The sequence below is a fragment of the Myotis myotis genome, unplaced genomic scaffold (assembly GCF_014108235.1).
Source record: "Myotis myotis isolate mMyoMyo1 unplaced genomic scaffold, mMyoMyo1.p scaffold_m19_p_4, whole genome shotgun sequence".
Taxonomy (NCBI): Eukaryota; Metazoa; Chordata; class Mammalia; order Chiroptera; family Vespertilionidae; genus Myotis; species Myotis myotis.
The window spans coordinates 5,809,386-5,833,368 of NW_023416346.1; the positions used below are offsets into that span (position 1 = coordinate 5,809,386).

Genomic DNA, 23,983 nt, shown 5'->3' on the forward strand with positions numbered 1-23,983 from the left:
AGCCCACAACCCAGGAATGTGCCCTTGGTTGGAATCGAACTTGGGACCCTTCAGTCCACAGGCTGATGCTCTATCCACTGAGCCAATCTGGCTAGGGTACTTTATGATTTAAAAAAAAAAAAAAAATATATATATATATATATATATATATATATATATATATATTGATTTCAGAGAGGAAGGGAGAGGGGGAGAGAGAGAGAAACACATCAATGATGAGAGAGAATAATTCCCAGATGAAGGCTTTTTCAGTCACTGCCTTTATAGACTTTTTCTCTACTATGAGTTTTCTGGTGTTTAATGAGATTTGATCTGTTAGTGAAGGCCTTCTGACATTCTGAACAAGCATAGGGTTTCTTTCCTGTATGAATTATTTGATGCATATTTAGTGTTGCTTTTTGGATGAAAGCTTTCCCACACTTGCTGCATTCGTATTGTCTCTCTCCAGTATGAGATTTCTGATGGATAGTGAGGCGAGACTTCCAGGTGAAGGTTTTTCCACAGTCACTGCATTCATAGGGTTTCTCTCTAGTATGGATTTTCTGGTGTGTTATGAGATTTGACCTATCAGTGAATGCTTTTCCACATTCAGCACATATATTGGGTTTCTCTCCTGTGTGAATTTTCTGATGCACACGGAGTTGTGACTTCTTAGTGAAGCATTTTCCACAGTCACTGCATTTATAAGGCTTCTCTCCAGTATGAATTCTGTGATGGGCAATGAAGTGTGATTTCTGGATGAAGGCCTGCCCACAGTCAGGACAAACATAGGGTTTCTCTCCTGTATGGATTCTCTGATGCACACTTAGTGTTGATTTCTGGATAAAGGCTTTCCCGCACTCATTGCATTCATAGTGTCTCTCTCCAGTATGAGATTTCTGATGGATAGTGAGGCGTGACTTCCATATGAAGGCTTTTCCACAGCCATTGCATTTATAGGGTTTCTCTCCAGTATGAGTTTTCTGGTGTTTAATGAGATTTGATTGATCACTGAAAGCTTTCCCACATTCAGCACATGTATAGGGTTTCTCTCCAGTATGAGTTTTTTGATGTGTAGTGAGATTTGTCCTATGTGTAAAGACCTTTCCACATTCTGCACATATATAGGGTTTCTCTCCTGTGTGAATTCTTTGATGCACATGGAGTTGTGACTTCTTAGTGAATGATTTTCCACAGTCACCACATTCGTAAGGCTTCTCTCCAGTGTGAATTCTCCAGTGTGTATTGAAATGTGATTTCTGGATGAAGGCCTTCCCACATTCAGTGCATACATAGGGTTTCTCTCCCGTGTGAATTCTTTGATGCATCCTGAGTGCTGATTTTCTTGTGAAGGCTTTTCCACACTCACTGCATGCATAGAGTTTCTCTCCAGTATGAGTTTTCTGATGCATATTGAGGTCTGAATTCTGGGAGAAGCCTCTTCCACATTCGCTGCATTCATAAGGTTTTTCTCCTGTATGAATTCTCATATGTCTAAAGAGATATGATCTGTGGAAAAAGGCCTTTCCACACTCGCTGCATTTGTAGGGTTTCTGCCCAGTATGAATTTTCTGATGTGTAATGAGATTTGACTTGAGAGGAAAAGCCTTCCCACATTGAGTGCATATATACGGTTTTGCTCTTGTATAAACACACTGAGCTACATCAATTTGGGGCTTCTGAGTGAAGACTTTCTCACTGCTGTTGCATTCATGGGATTTTTCTCCAGCATGAATTTTCTGATGCTCAAAGAGGTCTGACTTCTGGGTGAAGTTCTTTACATACTCAGTACATACATAAAGTTTCCCCCCAGTGTGAATTTTTTGATGGTCGATGAGAACTTGTTTGTGGCCAAGATGTTTTCGACATTGATTATGTTCACAAGCATTTGCTCCTGTATTATTAGCATTCTCATTCTTAGTACAGGAAGGGTTATGGGCGAAATCATTGCCATTTCCAAAAATCTTGCCAAGATTCAATGGTGAATTGCTTTTATTATGATTATGCAAATTTAAAGTATTCTTCAAACTCTTTCCAAATATGTCACAGTTGTGGAGTCTTTTAATTGAAGGAACAAGCCTGGTACTCACATGAATTATTTTTTCAATATTTTTACATTCATAGCCCCTCTCTTTAATGAACACTTTCACATGACTTACAGGGTTATTTTGGTTTTCCTGAAATCTCTCTAGCTGGTCATTATCTTGCCACAATTCTTCTAAAATGGAACACAGTGAATCATCTTCTATGATTTGACCAAATTTCTCACAGTGGAATGAAACTTCTCCAGAAATTCTCTGTTGTTGGGTTTTCCCAATATCCTTATCTAAAAAGAAAAAGAAAAAATGAAAATAACGCAAAGAACAAGTAGCAGAGGATAGCGGGTATGGGTAGTTCAGATAGGATGAACACAAAGTTCATATGACAATATTGAAAAAAGTAATAATGTAGTGATATAAAATTCTTCTAGAACACTCACTATATGCAAAACTATAGCTAATATTTGTGGTGAACTGGGTACCACTGTTCCAAGTGCTTTACTCAAAATAGCTCATTTAATCCTCACTGAACGCTAAAGAGGTAGCTATCATTATCGATCATGTTTCACAGATAAGACAATAGCAACACAGAGAAGTTCATAACTTGCTGAAGATAAAATAGCTTCATAAGTGAAAGAGATGGTATTTGAAACCTGGGAATCCATATTCACTAGTAGGACGTCTGGATAGTGAGTAGAGAAACCAGAAGAATAAACTAAAGTCTGTTAAAAGAAAGCCTGACATACAAGAAATATTTCGGATTGTATGTTCTTATTACATATCAGCTTTAAAACCTTACTAATCTCTCTGATTCTTCTTGCTTTTTCTTTCTGAACCATTATGAGCATCAACATTAAACTGTTATTGCATTCATGGGATTTATAATTTATAGATATACATTCCTTTATATCTATAGGAAAAACTCTTACAATACCAGCCATCTTGACATAGACAAAAAATAAGTAGGTATCTGTGCTCCAACTCTGTAGCCAGTTGCAAGTTTTCATTGGTCCCAGGAATGAATATATATATATATATATATATATATATATATATATATATATATATATGTTTTGATTTCAGAGAGGAAGGGAGAGGGAGAGAGAGGTAGAAACATCAATGATGAGAATCATTGATCGGCTGCCTCCTGCACGCCTCACACTGGGGATCGTGCCCCCACAACCTGGGCATGTGCCCTGACCAGGAATCTAACTGTGACCTCCTTCCTGATTCATAGGTCGATGCTCAACCACTGAGCCATGCCAGGCTGGGCGGAATATATGCTTTTAACAAGTATAAAATAAGAGGGAAAGCCATCTATGGCAGAAACTTCAAGCCATCCACCAAAATCTATTTACCGCTCCTTTTTTTTTTTAAATGTATTTTTATTGGTTTTTTACAGAGAGGAAGGGAGAGGGATACAGTTAGAAACATCAATGAAAGAGAAACATTGATCAGCTGCCTCCTGCACACTCCCTACTGGGGATGTGCCCGCAACCAAGGTATATGCCCTTGACCGGAATCGAACCTGGGACCCTTCAGTCCGCAGGCCAATGCTCTATCCACGGAGACAAACTGGTTAGGGCTACCACTCCTTTTATAGGAACAGAATATAGGTTAGCATTATATTGACCAGCTTCACTTTGTTCTCAACAGTGGAGTATGAGCAGAAGTGATAAGGTCTGAGCAGGTCAGATCTTAAGATAGTGGGTAAATCTTCTCTATTTCTCCTTTCCCTTCCCACTGGACACAACAGTGACCCAACATTAACCACACAACTGACAACAATGCCCTAGGACAGTGGTCGGCAAACTGCGGCTCACGAGCCACATATGTACAGTGCGATTGAAACTTCGTGGCCCATGCGCAGAAGTCGGTATTTTGTGGAAGAGCCACACTCAAGGGGCCAAACAGCTGCATGTGGCTCACGAGCTGCAGTTTGCTGACCACTGCATGGCAGAACAATGATTTGGAACATGGTACCTGAGTGATGCGCCAGGGTTAGAGTTGTCTTGTTAAATGAACCCATTCACCTCAGAATTCTTATATGAGAGGATATACATTTATATTAAACTTATTTTATTCCTCTGTGTATATTCAAAATGGATTGTCCTTGATATTAGTTCTCATTTCAGCACACCTCTAGGGAGGTTGTTTCTGCTATGAATATATAAAGAAATATGGTACCATACACATTGATACTCAAAGTGGCACAGTTTTGTGTTATAACAGAAAGAATTAATACACAAAGACTGAAATTATTAACAGTGCATGCAGTTGTCTTCCCTTTCCAAATATATTCTATGATCTTAGCAGACACTTGAAAAATCCTTCTGAAAGACAGCAAAATATCCTCCTCTATCTCCGCAAATTCAATAAATGTAAGTTAAAATTTACCAAATAAGCTCCATGTTTCATTTTGGAAAATGGAAGACTAAGTGTGCCAGTTATCAATTTTTAAAAAAATACATTTCTTTATTGATTTCAGAGAGGAAGGGAGAAGGAGAGAGAGAAACATCAATGATGAGAGAGAATCATTGATCGGCTGCCTCCTGCACACCCCCTACTGGGGATTGAGCCCGCAACCCAGGCATGTGCCCTTGGCTGGAATCGAACCTGGGACCCTTCAGTCCACAGGCTGACGCTCTATCCACTGAGCCAAGCTGGCTAGGGCGCCAGTTATCAATTTATTGCCTCTCAACTTCAAATTTATGCTTTCTTGTCCACTCTACAAAAATGGATCTGGGTCTCTTTAAGTGTGTTTTTCCTTTGCCAGCTGGTACAATGATGAGCTTGGTCATTAGAGGGTAATGGAGAGACATTTCAGGAGGAAGGGGGTTTGCTTCCTGGTTCTAGTGGGCTCTCTCAGCACACTTTCAACAAGGGCAGCTTGTCCAGCACCAGGCTCCTGCAGCGTGGGTGACTTTGCTAACATCTGGCTTCTGATGCACATGCAGCTTCCCCAGCAACCAGGTCTTGCAGTGTGGGACACTTCTCTAGAGCTCAGCTCCTGGCTGTAATGGGTGACTTCAGCACCCAGCTCCTGCAGCACCGAGTGATTTACCTTTGCCCCCCTCTCAGATGATTGGGAGTGAAATACCTCCAGAAAGGCACTTCCCCATGGTCAGTTTTCTCTGGAACCACAGAAGACAGATTTTTAGCAAGTTCTGTCAACATGGCACCACAGCAACTCTTCTGCCATGCCATGAACCAGGCAGTGCCTCCCAACGAAGTCTGGATTGCATCCCTTGGAAGCAGGGGAGGCATTTGCTTGGGTGCTCCGTCACAATAGTAGAGGTACTGGCTGTTCCTTATTCCCACTATTCTTTTATTCTTTAGAGTTCTCTTTACTTTTACTAACCATCCCTTGTTACTCCAACCCCACTATAGCTAATAATTCTTTTTCTCTGAAGATATTTTTCCATTGACCTTTAGAGAGAGTAGGAGGGAGGAAGGAGGGGCGGGGGAGAGAAATATAGATGTGAGAGAGACATATCCATTGGTTGCCTCCTGCATGCACTTTGTGAACAGGAATGAACCTGGAACTGAGGTATGTGCCCTTGACTGAGAATCCAACCTGGGACCCTTTGATCAGTGGGTCAACACTATAACCACTTAGCAACACCGGCCAGGGCACTAATAATTCTTTATGTTCAACTTCCCCAGTTTCTCTCTCCCAATAACACCTTGAATTATACAACAGAAACAGGGTCTTAATTCTGGGAACATTCTAAAAACAGAGGTGAAAGCCTCAGTTACCACAAAGTCTAAAATCCTGTGTTTTTCTCTAAGTTCCTGTGAGATGGAGTAGGAGAAAAAGGAAAGAGCTGTATATGCTGAAGTAATTAAGAGCTATTTCATGGAACAGTGAAATCTGATCACAGGGTGAAAATGCATCACCTGAACAAACAGAGCACAGAATAGAGTCAGATTCAGGGAAGACAATAAATGCACTAGACATGAAGAAAATGCACAGCAAAAGAAGCAATCTACAAAATGTAGGGCAACCTATGAAACGAGAGAAAATATTTGCAAGTCATACATATGATAAAAGGTTAATATCCAAAATATACAAGAACTCACATAATGCAATAGAAAAACAACAAACACTAACCCCCAAACCCAACTTGATTTGAAAATGGCCAAGGAACTGAATAGAAAGTTTTCCAAGAAGACATAGATGAACAACAGGTCCACGAAAAGGTTCTTAACACCACTAATCATCAGGGAAATAAAAACCACAATGATATCGCCTCACACTGTTAGAATGGTTATCATCAAAAAGACAAGAGAAAACGGTGAAAAAAATAAAAAGAATACAATTAAGACACATAGCACCGTGTAAAACTACATACTCACAAACCCATACTTTAGACTTTAAGAGAATACCACACAAACACAAAGATCAAATACATTAGACCAGTTGCCCATGGGAGGACACATACGTAATGGATATGGGGAATTGGAATAAAAGGGAAGAAATTTAAAAATACCTGAATGGGCGCTCCTCCTCCAGGGAGCACACCTGTGCCTTTCTCTTTCCCTTCCCTCTCCCGCTCCCTGCCCTAGGCACATTCCCATTAGCTTCTTGTTTCTTTTTAAATTTAATTTTTTTCCTTTATTAAGGTATTACAAATGTGTCCTTATCCTCCCATTGTCCCCCCCCCCCATACCCTCACGCATGCCCTCACCCCGCCCCCTGTATCTGTATCCATTGGTTATGCTTATATGCATGCGTACAAGTCCTTTGGTTGATCTCTCCCCCTTAGCCCCCACCCTCCCCTGCCTTCCCTCTGAGGTTTGAGCATCTGATCGATGCTTCTCTGTCTCTAGATCCATTTTTATTCATCGGTTTATGTTGTTAATTTTTTAATTTATTGATTAAGGTATTACATATGTGTCCTTATCCCCCTATTGCCCTCCCACTCCCCCATTCATGCCCTCACTCCCCTGGTGTCTGTGTTCATTAGCTTCTTCACTCCCAAGCCCCAAATGGCCCTTTCTTTACCTAACTCATTTCCTAAGCCCATTTCTTCTAGGAATTACTTCTTCTACTTCTGGAATTTACCAAATGTTCTCTTACCAAAAAAATACCTAAATGTACAAGGACAGAATCTAAGGTAAGGGGGGGTGGAGGTGGAGTAGGAAGTATAAAAAGGTTCTAGATAAAATAACATGGTATGTATATGATCCAGGGTACAAAATTAGAGACAGCTTTCTTGTCAAAAAGCCAAGAGAAACCCTAGCTAGTTTGGCTCAGTGTATACAGCATTGGCCTGCGGACTGAAGAGTCCCGGGTTTGATTCTAGTCAAGTGCACATGCCCGGGTTGTGGGCTCGATCCCCAGTAGGGAATGTGTAGGAGGCAGCTGATCCATGATTCTCTCTCATCATTGATGTTTCTATCTCTCTCTCCCTCTCTCTCCCTTTCTGAAATCAATAAAAATATATTTAAAGAAAAAAGCCAAGAGAAAAAGGGTCATAGATGGAGATGGCATTTAGGTATCAGAGAAGCTTCTGTCAACTATCCCTCAAGCAAGTCCAAAAGTTTAGAATTTCCAAGACAGGTTATCTTCACAGCCTTTGAAAGGTACCAACCTCTCCTACAAAAGTGAGATTTACTTCCATGTTCCCCCATCTGTATGGATCACACTCACCTGAACAGCTCTGATGTGGGGTTTCCCCTTCCAACGTCCATGGTCCCTGGCCTTGCTCCAACTTGAAGATGACCTCTGGTTTGGGAACTTGGTACCCTGTTAATAGATATAATAAAGATTGGGTCCAGCTAAATGGGTTTCAGGGACCTTTCAATGGTACTTCCATTTGTTCTTCAGAAAAGTAATCACATTTCCCTGGGAATAGAGTAATAATAATAAAGCTCAAAACAGACTGAAGAATCTAGACAAATAAAAAAATGACATCATTGCACACTTGAGATGCCCCAGAGCACTTAGCAGCTGAGAATGGAAATAGCCTCACTGAGGCCTCTGGCAGACACATAGGTTGGCTGTACTTACCCACTGAGAGCAGGTGGCTGTAGTTCTCCAGTGTCACATCCCAGTACAGGCATCTCTGAGCAGGGTCCAAGTGCTGCCATTCGTCTCTGCTGAAGTCCACAGTCACATCCTCGAATGACAATGAGATCTGTAACAACACAATCCTGTTCAAAACATGGTCAGCATGGGGGTGGGGGTGGGGGATAGAGGGAAGATAGATAGGATTGTTAACTTATCTATTGTTAAGATAGATAAGTTTTTCATGACTTTTACCATAATTATCATGTAGGATTTTCACTCAGTACCTAGTTTTGCATTTTATTTTGTGAGAGAAAAAGCTTATTGAAGTAGCTTGACATTCATTGTGTGCTACATTCATTCATTTATTCAAATATTAATTCATTTTTTTCAAAAATGATGGTCAAGACAGATTCTCTTTAAGTCCTCTAATTAATGTAGAAACTAGATACAATACATTTACTGATCAATTCTGTGCTAGGCAATGGCAATAGAGTTGAATAAAATAGAACAAATTAAAGACTTAGACACCAACATAGGACACAAAGGGTGCTACAAGGCATTTGGAAGAAATGCATGGCCCTAGCTGGTTTGGCTCAGTGGATAGAGTATTGGTCTGTGGACTGAAGGGTCCTGGGTTCAATTCTGGCCAAGGGCATATGCCTGGGTTGTGGGCTAAATCCCCAGTGTGGGGGCATGCAGGAGGCTACAGATCAATGATTCTCTCTCATCATTGATGTTTCTCTCTCTCTCTTCCTCTCTGAAATCAATGAAAAATATTTTTTAAAAAGAAATGTATGGAGCAAAGGCAAACAATAAAGCCTTTAAAAGATAATATAGACAAATAGCTTCATGATCCTGAATTAAGAAAATAATTCACCAAAAAATGCAAAAAACCCTATTAACTATAAAGAAAAAATTGATAAGCTTATCTACAATGAAGTTTAAAACTTCTATTCATTTAAAAGACATTATAAGACAGAAAAGGAAAGCTGCAGAATAGAAGAAGATATCTGCAACACATATTACTGACAAAGGCTCATATTTAGAGGATGTAAACAACTCTCACAAACCAATAGGAAGAAAAGAGCCCACCCAGTAGAATAGTGGGCAAAGGATTTCAACAGGCATTTTACAAAAGAGGAAATCCAAAGCATCAACAGGCACATGAAAGGGCTTAACCTCCTTAGTTAACCAGGGAGTGCAAATCCAAACCACTACACAACCCCTAGACCAGTGGTTCTCAACCTCTGGCCCTTTAAATACAGTTCCTCATGTTGTGACCCAACCATAACATTATTTTCGTTGCTACTTCATAACTGTAATGTTGCTACTGTTAGGAATCGTCATGTAAATATCTGAGATGCAGGATGGTCTTAGGCGACCCCTGTGAAAGGGTCGTTCGACCGCCAAAGGGGTCGTGACCCACAGGTTGAGAACCGCTTCCCTAGAGTGTCTTCAGTGAAAAGGACTGAATATGAAGTGATGAAGACAAGATGATGCTATGAGAACTCTCACATAACTAACGGATGGCAGTAAATTGGTACAACCATACTGGAAGCATTTTGGCTTCATCTGGTAATGTTGAAGATATGCATAGACTAGGACACAGTGATTCCACTCATGGAAATATGCCCAGTTGGAATATGTGCACATATGCAGCGGGAGGCATGTTCAAAATATTTACAGCAGCATTATTCATGATAAAAAAAAAGTACAAATTAATAGTAAATTTTTAAAAAATCAGTGTTTAATATACCAGTAACAGTATCAACCATCTTTATGGAAAAATGTTAAGGAAATTTTCTTTGTTGTTTTTCTTTGCATCATCTCTAAGCATATACCCCACTAGACCCACACACAAACTAATCGGGAATGGTTTTCTGTGCTAGGGAGGCCTGGGGTGTTGAGAAGAGAACCAAATTAATGTATTAACTGTTCAAAAAAATTAACTTAAAAATTACCAATGGGCCCTAGCTGGTTTGGCTCAGTGGATAGAGCATTGGTCTGCAGACTGAAAGGTTCTGGGTTCGATTCTGGTCAAGGACACATGCCCAGGTTATGGGCTCAGATCCTCTGTGGGGGGCATGCAGGAGGCAACCGATTCATAATTCTCTCTCATCATTGATGTTTCTGTCTCTCCCTCTCCCTTCCTCTCTGAAGTCAATAAAAACATATTTTTAAAAATTTTACCAATGGGACCAAAATGGAATAGGCATGTTTCTTCCTTGCTTCAACTTGGTAAGTACAGCTAAAAGCCCTGGGCATTATATGTAAAACAAAGATAAGAACACTCTGTCAGTTGGAGAGACAAGGCAAACTGGCTAGGAACCTCAGAGCCTGAGGACTGCAGTGATTTTCCTGACTTTTCTTTTAGCCCCATATATACTGGACTAAGTGCTGTGGTAACTGGCAGCCCAGAATGCCAATCGTCACAAAAACTGCCCCAAGAAAGACTGCTCTCTCTAGTCGGAGTCCCAGGAAATGGGGCAATGTAGCAAGAGAGAAATTTTTCGATAATAATTGCCCTACTCCAGCCAAGCATCACAGGAAAAACTGTGGCCCCACCACCATTCCCATCAGCAAAGGCTGAGTGGGGAGCCTCGCCTTTCATCCTTTCCATAGTGTCAAGTTAGGCTAAGTGGGGATCTTGGATTTCCACCCCCATCCAGTAAGGAGGTGCCTTCTGTCTCTCCACCTGGTGGAGAGCCTGATAGTCCATCCTTGCCCAGCAGCAGCAAGCTGCTCATTCCCTTCTGGGATGTCAGAGGAGGCCTAGTGGGAAATCTGAACTTCTGCCTCCATCAGGCATTAAGGAGGAGATTCTCCTTTTGTAGCAGAAGAGAGTCAGAAGGGGGCTGCTAAACACAAGATTTAAGTAATATCTAGAGTTTCATACTTCCCAAAGTATCCAGGACATAATTGAAAATCAGGCATCAATGTGAAGAAGCAGAAAAATCTCAACTTGAATAAGAGAAGTCAATCAACAGACACAAACACTGAGATGACACAGATGTTAGAATTAGCTGACAGGATTTTTAAAGTAGCCATCATAAAAATGCTTCCATATACTTAAATGCCAAAATAGAATGTCTCAGCAAAAAAAAATATAAGATATAAAAGAGAACTGAACGGCCCTAGCTGGTTTGGCTCAGTGGATAGAGCATCAGCCTGCGGACCGAAGGGGCCCAGGTTTGATTCTGGTCAAGGGCATGTACCTTGTTGCAGGCTCCTCCCAGGCCCGGGCCCTGGTCGAGGCCTGTGCAGGAGGCAACCAATCAATGTGTTTCTCTCACATTGATATTTCTGTCTGTCTTTCCCTCTCTCTTCCACTCTCTCTAAAAATCAATGGAAAAATATCCTTGGGTGAGGATTAAAAAAATAAAGACAAAGATAAAAGAGAACTGAATGGAAATTTTAGAACTGAAAAAATACAATAACCAAAATTTAAAGACTCAGTGGATGAGCCCAATAGCAGAATAGAGAGGGCAAAGTAAAGAACCAGGGAACCTGACAATAGGAAAATAAACATAATCCAATCTGAGCAATAGAAGGAAAATTGACTGGAAAAAAAATGAGCAGGGTCTCAGGGACCTGTGAGACTATAAGCAAAGATCTGGCATTCATGTCATCAGAATTCCAAAGAGGAACAAATGTAATAATCTGAACAATAAAGATTTAATTAAAAAAAAAAAAAAAGAATTCCAGAAGTAGAGAAAGAGTGTGGGGCTGAAAAAGTATGACTCAAAATGTAATTTTAGTGTCTTGGGCAAAAAGATTTAAGTGTAGAAATTTCGCCAAAACTGGTTTGGCTCAGTGGATAGAGCGTCGGCCTGCGGACTGAAAGGTCCCAGGTTCGATTCCGGTCAGGGGCATGTACCTTGGTTGCGGGCACATCTCCAGTGGGAGATGTGCAGGAGGCGGCTGATCGATGTTTCTCTCTCATCGATGTTCCTAACTCTCTATCTCTCTCCCTTCCTCTCTGTAAAAAATCAATAAAATATATTAAAAAAAAAAAGAAATTTCACCACAGCAGTTTTAATCATAACAGAAACCCTGAAACACTTTAAATGCATATATACTAGACTGGTTAAGTTAATTATAGTTTATCCAAAAGACATGATGCTATGCCTCATGTGTATATGAAGAAAAAGACTGACTGCCTAGAAAATTATGTTAAACTGCCAAGTTAATATGGAGGCAACTAAATGCTATATAAACTGGAGGTATATAATGTATATGTGTATGGTATGTATGCACACTCACAGCCCCACACATATACCCCCCTACATGCACTTATGCACATACAAAGGGGAAAAGAGCTGAAAGGGAATAGAGCTAAATGTTAACACTGGCCAATTAGGGGTAGTGCTGAATTTACAAGTAATGTTTTATTCTCTTGTAGTTGCTTACCTGAATTTTCTAACATTTTATTGTCAAATTATGAAATAATAAAAATAAATTTTAAAAATTTAATATTATCCTAATTACCACATGACCTTGAGCCTCAGTGACAATGAGCCTATCCCATAGGTGACAGCGTCCACAGGACAGTCTGAAGGAGGGAGCTGTCTGGTAGGGTCTGGCTCTGTCATCGTCTCCCTGTTTATAGAATCTCCAGGGGAACTTTTAGTGGGATACGTGGTCTGGGCTGCAGTGTGGCGAGGGTGGAGGACACGCTCTGGAGACTGGGTTCCAGTCCAGTATTTGTCATTTACAAACGCAGCCATCAGGGCAAGTCACGTCCCTTTTCAGGCCATTTTGTTCATCTTTGAAAGGAGGAAGAACTAGAAAGGCCCTGGAGACTGTGGTCACCCTATGACGGAAAGAAAAGGGATTTTTCTGCCTTAGATCAGGATAGAGGAGAAATCAGCAAATCCTCAGAGACCAGAGGAAAATGAGGCTCTAGTGGGGATCAGCTGAGCATCTGCAAAGAGCCAGTGGAGAGTGAAGGGTCTGTGCTGGGAGCCAGGATGTAAGGTCTCCCTGGCTAGGGCCTGCAGACACCCTGCAGGGAACGGCCTGTCTCCTCCAGGTATGGCGCTGTCCCTCCTGTCCCACCTTTCCTCCATCAGACACATCACATTCTCCTCTGGGTGAGGGACGTGAGCCACGTGGTGCTTACACAGCAGGAGGACAGTGATCTGTCTTAGGGGCAGCCAGTCCGGAATCTGATGCCCCTCTAACCCACCTGCCCCTGCCCTGAGGTCCTGGTGACAGGTCGGAGTATTTCTTTACTGAATGAATGCCTGCCCTTGGAGTCTGCTCCCTTCTCACCTCACACAACCTGCCATGTTCCTCTGCAGCCTGGGACCAATTCCCCTGGGGAGAGCTCTGGTTGGCTGGCATGTTTACTCGGGCCTCAGGCCTCAGGCTCTTTTGCTGACAACTCCGCTCTTCCCAGGAGCCTAGGGCCAGACAGCGTCTGTGGACTCAACCAGAGCTTCTGGGACCAGAAGGAAGATCTTGCAGCCTTCACTGTGGGGTCTGGTCCAGGAGCTCCACAGAGACCCCAAGAAACCTGGAAAGACAGTGTCCACATGGTTAGTCAAACCAGCATCACCCCAGAAATGCTTCCTGGGGGCACCAAGGGATAGCTCACTGTGCTGGACATTGTGGAAGAGAAAAGTTCAATAAAACCAACACCCACTATTAGTGTAGAATATGGGAAAAACTCATGAGATTTGTTGTAAAATAAATAAGGGTTTGAATTCCAACTCTGGGGAAGTCACTTTTGCCTGAGTTTCATCTTAAGACAGGATAAAAATACCTGTCCCATATGGTTGTTACAGTTAAATGAAGTGAGGCTTCGAAAGTACTCTTTCACTTAGCACCTAGAACACACACCATTAATTAAATATTGCTATTATAACATGCCAGGCATATTTTACTAGATAACTCATTTAATTTTCACACTCATCCTGTGGACTATTATTATTATTATTACTAGGGGCCCGGTGCACGAAATTCGTGCACTGGGTGTGTGTGGGGGGTAGTGTCCCTCAGCCCAGCCTGCCCCCTCTCACATACTGGGAGCCCTCAGGCGTTGACCCCCATCACCCTCCAATCGCAGGATCAGCCCCTTGCCCAGGCCTGACAGAGGCGTCAGGCCTGGGCAGGGGACCCTCATTTCCCCCATCACTGGTTCTGCCCCCAGCCCAGGCCTGATGCCTCGGCCAGAGGAGTTGACCCTCACCACCCTCCGATCACCAATCACCGGATCGGCCCCTTGACCAGGACTGAGGCCTCCGGCAGAGGTGTCAGGCCTGGGCAGGGGACCCCCCCAGCTCCCCGCGGTTGCAGGCTCCACCCCTGCCCAGGCCTAACGCCTCTGGCCTAGGAGTCCGGCCCGGGCAGCCGGGACCCGCAGCTGCAGCGGCCCCACGATCGTGGGCTCTGCTTTAGGCCCAGGCAAGGGACCCCTAGCTCCTGGGACTGCCAGCTTCGACCGTGCCCAGCTCCCATCGCTGGCTCCACCCCTACTTCCTGCTATCACTGGCCAGGGCGGCAAAGGCGCCCGATTCTCCGATCATGGCTGGGGGGCAGGGCAAAGGCGGCCCCAGGGCCGCCTTTGCCCTGCCCCCCAGCTCTTAGCTCCCCCCTGGGTTTCCGATCACTGTCAGTGGCAGGGGGCTTCTTCCTGCTTTCCCTTTCGCCTCCCTGCATTGTGCCTACATATGAAAATTAACCACCATCTTGTTGGCAGTTAACTGCCAATCTTAGTTGGCAGTTAATTTGCATATAGCCCTGATTAGCCAATGAAAAGGGTAGCGCCGTACGCCAATTACCATTTTTCTCTTTTATTAGTGTAGATTATTACTAGAGGCCTGGTGCATGAAATTCATGCACTGGGGGAGGGAGAGGGAGAGTTGGAGTCCCTCAGCCTGGCCTGTGCCCTCTTGCAGTCCAGGACCCCTCACTCCTTACTGCCTGCCTGCTCACTGCTCCTTACTGCTCAGCCCACTGTTCCTTAGCGCTGCTGTGGAGGCAGGCTTCTGGCTGAGCGGTGCTTCCCATGTGGGAGCACACTGACCACCAGGGGCAGCTCATGCGTTGAGCGTCTGCCCCCTGGTGGTCAGTGCACATCATAGCAACTGGTCGTTCTGGTCGTTCGCCATAACGATCGTTTAGGCTTTTATTATATAGATTACCATTTACCATGAGATAGAGCCATTCAGAGATACTAAGAAATTTGCTCCAAGATCACTCAGATTAGGGGGAAGGACATAAACTCAGGTATACCTGGCTCCGAAGTGCATTTTCTTAACTACTGTGCCATAAGGTATTTTATACAAGGCAGTCACAATAAACATTAGTTCTGTTTCCTGCTGCCTTCACAGTGCTTCAACTGAGAGGTGACCATGTCACGTGTGCATAAACCAATCTTCTGTATAATTCAATGTACATTATGAGCAACTTGTAGAGCCCACCCTCTTATGCCAAAGATGAAAATGTAAACTCATTGCCTGCCCCCCTCCCTCCAATTCCCATCTGGGCTTTGAAAACCAGCATGTCTGCACAGGCTCCTACATCATCAACTGACACTGACAAAAGTGTGTCCCAAAGGTGCCATCAACTGGTTTCCATAGAAAAGCAACCATGGATCTGCTTAAGGCTCCTTGGGGGCCAAACCTGACTGCTTAGAGGACCCTGTAACTCACAGCCCATATATAGAATCAGTGACTCCCATAAAATCCTCAACAATAGACCTTCCGGTCCATCACTTCTCAATTCACACAGTCCTGCAATTACCGATGTCCACAGGTGCAAGTCAATGACTCCTCTAGGCCCCCGAAATCCGACTCCCAAAGACTGGTAATCGCAGGTGAATCAATCATTCAGCACCTCAGTGTCCCAACCAATAAGTCTCACGGCCCAATGAGCATTTAATTGAGTTAGAAAGGGGTATTCATGAATGATGGGTGCTGGCAAATTTTCCATCCAAATGGAAAACACAAACATTGATCCCATCTCACACCCCACACCAGAATAACTTCCAGTTGCATTAAAATTTAACTTTAAAAATTAAAACCACAGCCCTGGCTGGTTTGGCTCGGTGGATAGAGTGTCTTCCTGCAGACTGAAGGGTCCCGGGTTTCCATTCCAGTCAAGGGCACATGCCCGGGTTTCAGGCTTGATCCCCAGTAGGGGGCGTGCAGGAGGCAGCCGATCAATGATTCCCTCTCATCATTGATGTTTCTATCTCTCCCTCTCCCTTTCTGTCTGAAATCAATAAAAATATTTAAAATAAAAAATTAAAACCATAGCCCAGCCGGTGTGGCTCAACGTTTGAGCATTGACCCATGAACCATCAGGTTATGGTTCAATTCAGGGCAGATGCCCAGGTTGTGGGCTCTATCCCCAGTAGGGAGCGTGCAGGAAGCAGCCAATAGATGTTTCTCCCTCATGGATGTTTCTATCTCTCTATCCCTTTCCCTTGCTCTCTCTAAAACATATTTAAAATGTAATGACTCATTTAAATAAAAATTTCACTAGGATTTTAGCAAGCCTAGAATTATGATAAAACATAAGAAATATTATTTAAAATTTTAAAACAAAAAATGTTTAAATTTAAGGCATATATTTGTTTAAGCATGAAATGGGGAGAACTCATTAAGCAAGAAAAGACACTAAGAACCTGTAAAGAATAAAATCTTATATTTAATCAGATTATTATTCCTTCTAATTATATATAAACACACCTTATAAAAATAAACATATAAAGAGACAAAAGAAATATAATGACAAGAAATGACACAAGGTTAATATCCACAAATTAGTAAGAAAGACAAGCCACCCAAATGATAAAAGAGCAAAGGATAGAAAAAATTTTAAAAAATATGTACATTTCAATGGCTAATAAAGAGGAAAAGACGTTCAACCACTAGTTGGCAGGAAAATACACAACAAAATAAGCTAGGTATCATTGTGTTTGGCTCTGAGAATGAGGAAAATTTAAAAAGCACTAACATTCAGTGGGGGAGAGGATCTTGGAATGAGCTGTTTTATAGGTTGCTGGTGGGAGTTCCAATTTTACAAGTGTTAGAAAGTAACCTGGTGGTATGTATTGAACTTAAAAACATCCATTCCTGCACCTAATAATCACTCAGATGGCAGTCTCTCTCTATAGTTGTGAAATCAATAACAAAAATGTCAACTTTTTTTTGCCCTAACCGGTTTGGCTCAGTGGATAGAGTGTCGGCCTGTGGACTGAAGGGTCCCAGGTTCAATTCTGGTCAAGGGCACATGCCCAGTGGGAGGTGTGCAAGAGGCAGCGGATCAATGTTTCTCTCTCATCGATGTTTCTAACTCTCTCTCCCTCTCCCTTCCTCTCTGTAAAAAATCAATACAGTATATTTTTTAAAAAATTCAACTTTTTGAGATATCAAATATCGAAGTAACTAAGGCATCAGAGAGAAAACCACAGCAGAAATTAGAAAACATTAGAAGTGAACCATAGTGAACATGTTACATATCAAAACTTGGGACATGGAGCTAAAGTGTTCCCAGGGGGAAATCATGAACTTAATGCTTATATTACATCATAAAATTGTAATGATTGAACATTAATGAGATAAGCATTCAATTAGGAGTTTCAAAATAAGAATCTTTTTTAAAAAAGAAAATAATGAAATCAAGGGCAGAAATTAATGACACAGAAAACAGATACCGGAGGACGAACCAATTCAAAGGCAGGTCTTCCCACTTCCTCTGCCTCCTAAGTGACCTCACGGAAGCCCCTTCACTCACCCTACAGGGCACCATCACCGAGGACCAAATCCACGTGATAAAACCCACAGAATTCCGTGGCTGCTTTCCTGGCCCTTCGTCGCCACCCCTGTTAAACTCGGGCCAGGAGCCCCAAGTGTTCAAAGTGCACTGGTGTGCGTGTCGGGGGGAGTAGAGGGGCCTCTCCAATTTGCTTTAGTGACTTTTGTCCGGCAGCTAACATGGCTGTCCCCCTGGGAATCTCTCTCCGGGAGTCGCCATCTTGGAAGGGTGGTCATTTCTGCCTTGGAGCCTGTGGTCCCCAGCCCGATCTTCCCCCACCCACTCCCTCCCCCCCCCCCCCCCGTGGTACTTCCCGGGAGCCAACGGGGCCAGATCTCGGGCTGTGCCAACCGGACTTCTCCCCTGTATGGTCCCCAGCCCGGCGCTGCGCCCTCCCAGCACGCAGGTGCGGGCACTCAGCTGTATCCCCGGGCGGCCGGCCCCCGCCTCCATCCCAGCTGCAAACAGTCCTCCCAGCAGCCGGAGATCGGTCCGGGTCCGGGCCCGGCCGCCGCCCCTGCTCAGGGGACTGGAAGAGCCCCATTTGGCGCCCAGAGCCCAGAGCGCCGCTGCGTGCCCACCTGAAGGCGCCCCGGTCCACCGGCCGGCTGAGGGCATCGCCGATCCTCCGCTGTCACCGACCCTGGGTCGTTGCCTGGGGGGGGGGGGGGGGGGGGCGGGGGGGGGAGGAGGACGTGTCAGATTTAGGCCAGGAAGCGGAAGTCATCCGCTGCGGGTGAACCACGCTGGGCGGGGAGCTGAAGTGATGGAGGGCCAGACACCTGGTATCTGTGCCAGGAGTACCTGGGGGGCCGGTGACGCCTGTCCTGGAGCATGTCATCCCATGTTTAAAAACCGGTTAATCGACCTTTCTGCTTTCCTTATATAAACATTAAGGCTAAAGTTCTACTCCTAAAGATCCAAGTTTTGATTCCTTTTCGTTAGTGTTCAATTTCAAGTGCTCATTTATAACTTTCTTCTCCTTTTCACCCATGCATTATGTAGAAGTCCACTGTCGGACCTGCAAAAAATGCTTTGAGCCCTGGCCGGTTAGCTCAATGGTTAGAGCGTTGCCACCACGGAAGGGTCGTGGGTTGGATTCTGGTTGCAGGTTCCATCCCTGGGCCCCGTCAGGGCGCCAGCGTGAGGCAACCCATCGATGTGTCTCTCTCACATCCACCTCTCTCTCTCTCTCTCTCTCTCTCTCTCTCTCTCTCTCGCCCTTCCACTCTCTCTAAAAATCAGTGAAAAGAATATATCCTTCGGTGAGGATTAACAACAACAACAAAATGCTTTGAGACCCAAAGGGCAAGGGAATGGGTACTTTATTCAGCGGGTGCGGCAGAGAGAACAGCCCAGAGCAGTGTCCCCTGGAGCGTGGGGACTTTTCTCTGCCAGAGGAGTTTTGTAGGGGAAGGAAACCAAAGCACCAAGTGCACGTTCAGTGGGCTTTGACCCGCAGGTGTCCAAATGCAGCCGGAAGGAGCAGTTTACGATTTGGGCCACCCCAGTCCGCAGCATCCTGTTTTCAGAATTAATGACTCAAAGAAAGGATTCAGAGGGAGTGCAGAATATTTTACAGTTCCTCACACCACCTTCCGTTTCCCCAAACACAAAGTGAATTAATTGGCTGTTCGTGACTGCTGTCCTCATTGCGCTGCAGTTTGAAGATGTTGTCTGAATGATGTTATCTTTGAAATTTCTTGAAACTTGCCTTAAGGCTTAAGTACAGAGACATGGTTACATGGGACAGACTGTCAATTGTCAGAGGGCTGTGGGGAGGGAGGGCCTGGATGAAAGAAGGTGAATGAGTTAGTCAAAGAACATATATGCGTAAACCATAAGCACAGACAACAGTGTGGTGATGGCAAAAGGGAAGGGGGGACCGGGGCTGGGTGGAAGTGGGCAAAGAGAGTGAAATGGGGACATCCGTAATAGTGTCAACAATAAAAATGAGGTAAGAAAAAAAAAAGCATGGGCCCAATTTTCAAAAATGTGTCATCTCTGGATTGAAAAGACTGTGTACCCATGGACACAGATAATAATGTGGTGAAGCCCTAGGGGGGTGGGGGCAGGGTGGAGGGAGGCAAATGGGGGATGATGGGGGGAAATAGAGTCAACAATAAAAATATTTTAAAAAGAAAAGACTGAATTTTCCAGTTGTGTTGAGCATCTGTGTTTATTGGTTCACAAGCTTGTTTGGAGCCCTTTAAAATGTGTATCTCCTTCCTGATTATTTTCTTCTGCTTTCCCCAGGACCTACTGAGTGAAGAGAAAGATTCTCCTACTGCAGTGGTCAGCAAACCACAGCTCGCGAGCCACATGCGGCTCTTTGGCCCCTTGAGTGTGGCTCTTCCACAAAATACCACGTGCGGGCGCGCATGTACAGTGCGATTGAAACTTCGTGGCCCATGCGCAGAAGTCGGTTTTCGGAAAGGAGATGGACGAAACAAGTACACAAGATGAGTGTGGATGGGAGAGTTGGAAGGGGGCGACCTCAGCGAACGTACCTCAATCAGACTGAGGACGTTTTTAGCAAAGGCCAGCTTAGGAGGACCCTCATTAAGTTAATCACAATGTACCTACCTATCTAGTTTAAGTTTTAAAAATTTGGCTCTCCAAAGAAATTTCAATCGTTGTCCTGTTGAGATTTGGCTCTGTTGGCTAATGAGTTTGCAGACCACTGGCCTAGTGTATTGTTGATAAGTCAGGTTTTCACAGCACCAACCAATTTGTGCTTCCTATATTTTGGAACTTTTACTATTAAATGTAGGTCAGGCTATTTTGTTGTTGAATTGATACAGCCAAATCACTTCCCCAAAAGACCGTAACATTTCCTGCTCTCACCAGCAAAATATGGATTCATGGAGGCAAATCTCCAGCAGTGGCTGTCCATGCTCTCTTTAACCTTTGCCAGTCTAAGGGCTAGTAGCATCAAACTGCCTTAATTTGCATTTCCCTAACTACTTGTGCAACTGAGGGTGTTTTTCTGTTGGTCGACCATTTCGATTTTGACTTCTGCCAGTCTTCAAATCCTTTGTCCAATTTTCTTTGGAGTGATTTGTCTTTTTCTTATCAATTTGTAGACTCTCTTTGTACATCAGGGTTATTAACCCTTTCCTGCTTTGCAATAGTTCCCCCCTAGCTCTTTTTGTTCTTTGCGTCTAAGCTTTCTCTTCTGGCTTCTGTATCTCCTGTCTTGCATGGTGTTCCTTCCCCATTCCAGGTCGTCCTAAAAAGGTAATCTTTTTTTAAGGATGAATGCAATAAAAGTTCATTTTAATAAATATCACGTAGTTTACCTGTGGCCCATTAAGTGCATTTTATTTTATTTGTGTATGTGTACATCTCACTTTATTATTTTTAAAAATTAATTTTTTTCAATTACAGCTTCCATTCAGTATTATTTTATATTAGTTTCAAGTGTATGGCATAGTGATTAGGCAATCATATACTTTACAAAGTGGTCCCCTGATATTTCCAGTCCCCACCAAGCCCCATCCATAGTTATTAAAATATTATTGACTACATTCCCTCTGCTGTACTTTACATCTCTATAACTATTTTGTAACTACCAATCTGTACTTCTCAACCCCTTCACCCTAAAAACAGTCTTAACATTTATTTCTATTTTATTGTCTTCATTTTTTTGCTGGAACTTTTAATTTACTTGGAATTTACTCTGGTATGTGGCGTGAGGTCAAGGTCAAGCTCTGTTTTTGTTGTGTCAAATAAAAAGAAATCCGGATGTAGATATGAAGAGACTAATTAGAAAGGAAGACTGTTGCAATAGGGAGAAAGCTCCCATCTCAGAAATCTGCAAGCATCTCATAACCAAACAGGAAAAGGGCCTTTCTTCGATTGCCAAGATAAGGAGAAGGCAAGCTGAGATAAGCAGAATCTGTGGAGAGGCTGCACAAGCAGGGGAATGACCAGTGGGTTCTGACAGGTCAGCTCACTCTTAGGAAAAGCTGAGAAGGGGGGCTCCTTTTACATTTTTTTGTGCTTGCTCAGGCTTGGGGGAAAGCAGAGCTGAGGAGCCTGTAGGAAAGAGACAAACCTGACTGAAGTTAAGCAAACAAGCATTTTGTCCCAATTAATCAGTGTTTGTGAGGCAAATAATTGGAATTTGGAGGGTCTGTATCCAAACTTGTTGTAGGTAAGCAAGAGGGACATCTGTGGGTCCTATCTAAGTCATATACAGAAGTGAGATTCTTTGCAGTAAGCCATTTTCTGGAACACAAAAAGCAAGGAGATTTTGTAATGGTTGCAGGAGTTAGGTCAAGTTCATTATCAGCCAAGACCCTTTATGGAACACATTGCCTTGCATTCACTGAATTAAATACCATTTCTGTAATATAAGGTCACAAATATGTTTCATTTCATCTGAACTCTATTGTGTCTCTGTAATCTGAATTTTTGTTCTTGAAAATGTATCTTTCCAGGAACTCTGAAGTTTAAAATTATTTTATCAAGTTTCAAAATGAATGGCCCTCCACCCCCCAACAAAAGTATTGCAATTTTGACTTGAATTGTATTGTCTATATATATAAAAGCCTAAGTGACCAAATGACTGAACGACTGGTCACTATGACGCACACTGACCACCACGCAGGAGCTGTCCCCTGGTGGTCAGTGAGCTCCCACAGGGGGAGCGCCACTCAATCAGAAGCCCTGAGCTGGGCTCATGGCTGGAGAGCACAGTGGCAGTGGCGGGAGCCTCTCCCGCTTTTGTGGCAACACTAAGGATGTCTGATTGCTGGCTTAGACCCGCTCCCCATCCCCCAAGTGCTCCCGGACTGCAAGAGGGAGCAAGCCTGGCTGAGGGACCGCCCCCCCCCCCCGAGTGCACAAATTTTGTGCACCGGGCCTCTAGTATTTTATAGTCTTCTTATAAAATGTATCCTTAGATATTTATAAATTTTTGTTGTCATTGTTAAAACATATTTGCTAATCCTATCTGCTTACTTAAAATGAAAGTACCCATTTTTATAAATATACTAGAGGCCCAGTGCACGAAATTCGTGCATGGGTAGGATCCCTAGGCCTGGCCAACAATTAGGGCCGATCAGGGCCTTCCAGCTGCTGGCCCAGGCCTTTCTTCATTCCACGCTGCCCCCTGGTGGTCAGCACACATCACAGCAAGTGATTGAACTCCGGGTCTTCCGGTCGAACTCCCAAGGGGACACTTTGCACATTAGCCTTTTATATATACATATATATTTTGTATATAGCTTCTTATCAAAACTACCTACCAATTCTGGTAGCTTCTTAGTATAGTCTCTCAGATTTTCTAATTGTACAATATCATTTATAGATAATATTGTCTCTTTTATCCAATATTTGATGTGATTATTTCTCCTTCTATTTTTGTTGTCCTTCTATTAATTATCCCTTACAGGAGTTACTAAGTTTAGGTGGCTTTTTTACACTAAGTCTACATAACAGCTTGTCTGATAGAGGAGAGAGCACTGGAATAGGTTTGACTTTCTTGCTATAGCAAGTTCAAGTTATGTCTGACAGTTTTGGTAAAAAGAAAAGAGATTTATTCCTTATTAGTATTGCTTGCAGTTATGTGTTTATTTAAATTTAAAATTATTTAAACTAAAAAAGTTTTAAATTCAGTTTCTTAGTCACCTAGCCACATTTCAAGTGCCCAATAGCCGTGTATGGCTACTGGTGTAATAATTGTGAATTGTTACCCATCGCACTATTCTTTTTGACATGGTTTCTGTAAATGCTGACTCTGACTAATATGTAGCTTGTAGATAAACAACGTATTTGTATAAGAATCCTAGGAACTTACTTCAGAAACTGCAGACACTGACCTTTAGCCTAGGAGATTTGCTGACTTTCAACCATAAAACCAGGATGACAAACACCAGACCATCACTTGACCAGTTTTGAGACCCTTATCAGAATGGATTGTGCTGGCCTGCACATAGAGAACTTTTAAGTCCCCTCCCCTTGATTTCTTTGTTCTGCTTTCCCTCTCCCTCCTTATAAAATCCTCTGCCTGCACTAAGGTGGGGAGATGGACTTTGGACAAGAATCCCCCATCTTCCCAAGATTCCAGCACTCGAATAAATCTCTTTCCTTTTTACCAGCATCTGTCTCACGAGTTAGGCTTTCATGAGGTCAGGCAGCCAAACCTTGGTTTCAGTTATGGTGGGTACTGTAT

At 43.3% G+C, this 23,983-nt stretch overlaps 1 protein-coding gene and 1 non-coding gene across 2 annotated transcripts; both read right to left on the reverse strand.

Moving 5' to 3' along the window:
• Window positions 1–187: 187 nt before the first annotated feature.
• ZNF41 (zinc finger protein 41) lies at window positions 188–18,469 on the reverse strand. Its single transcript, XM_036306069.1, has 5 exons — window positions 18,384–18,469; window positions 13,309–13,552; window positions 8,035–8,161; window positions 7,675–7,770; window positions 188–2,305 (listed from the first exon to the last, which is right to left on the reverse strand). Exons 2-5 carry the CDS (start codon window positions 13,378–13,380, stop codon window positions 249–251), a joined length of 2,352 nt encoding a protein of 783 aa, XP_036161962.1. The 5' UTR covers window positions 13,381–13,552; window positions 18,384–18,469; the 3' UTR covers window positions 188–248.
• Window positions 18,470–23,228: 4,759 nt separating this feature from the next.
• On the reverse strand, window positions 23,229–23,353 carry LOC118654861. The gene has a single exon (XR_004967119.1). It is a non-coding gene; the product is annotated as a small nucleolar RNA SNORA28 (small nucleolar RNA).
• Between the last annotated feature and the right edge of the window lie 630 nt (window positions 23,354–23,983).

Bases quoted from the DNA above. Each gene is read 5' to 3' on its own strand.
- ZNF41 (XM_036306069.1), bottom strand. From the start codon at position 13,380: ATGCCAGCCAACCAGAGCTCTCCCCAGGGGAATTGGTCCCAGGCTGCA. The intron at 8,162-13,308 runs GTGAGAAGGGAG...GTGTTGTTACAG, and splicing joins AACATGGCAGGTTGTGTGAG to ATCTCATTGTCATTCGAGGA. The intron at 2,306-7,674 runs GTGAGTGTGATC...TTTTCTTTTTAG, and splicing joins CCCACATCAGAGCTGTTCAG to ATAAGGATATTGGGAAAACC.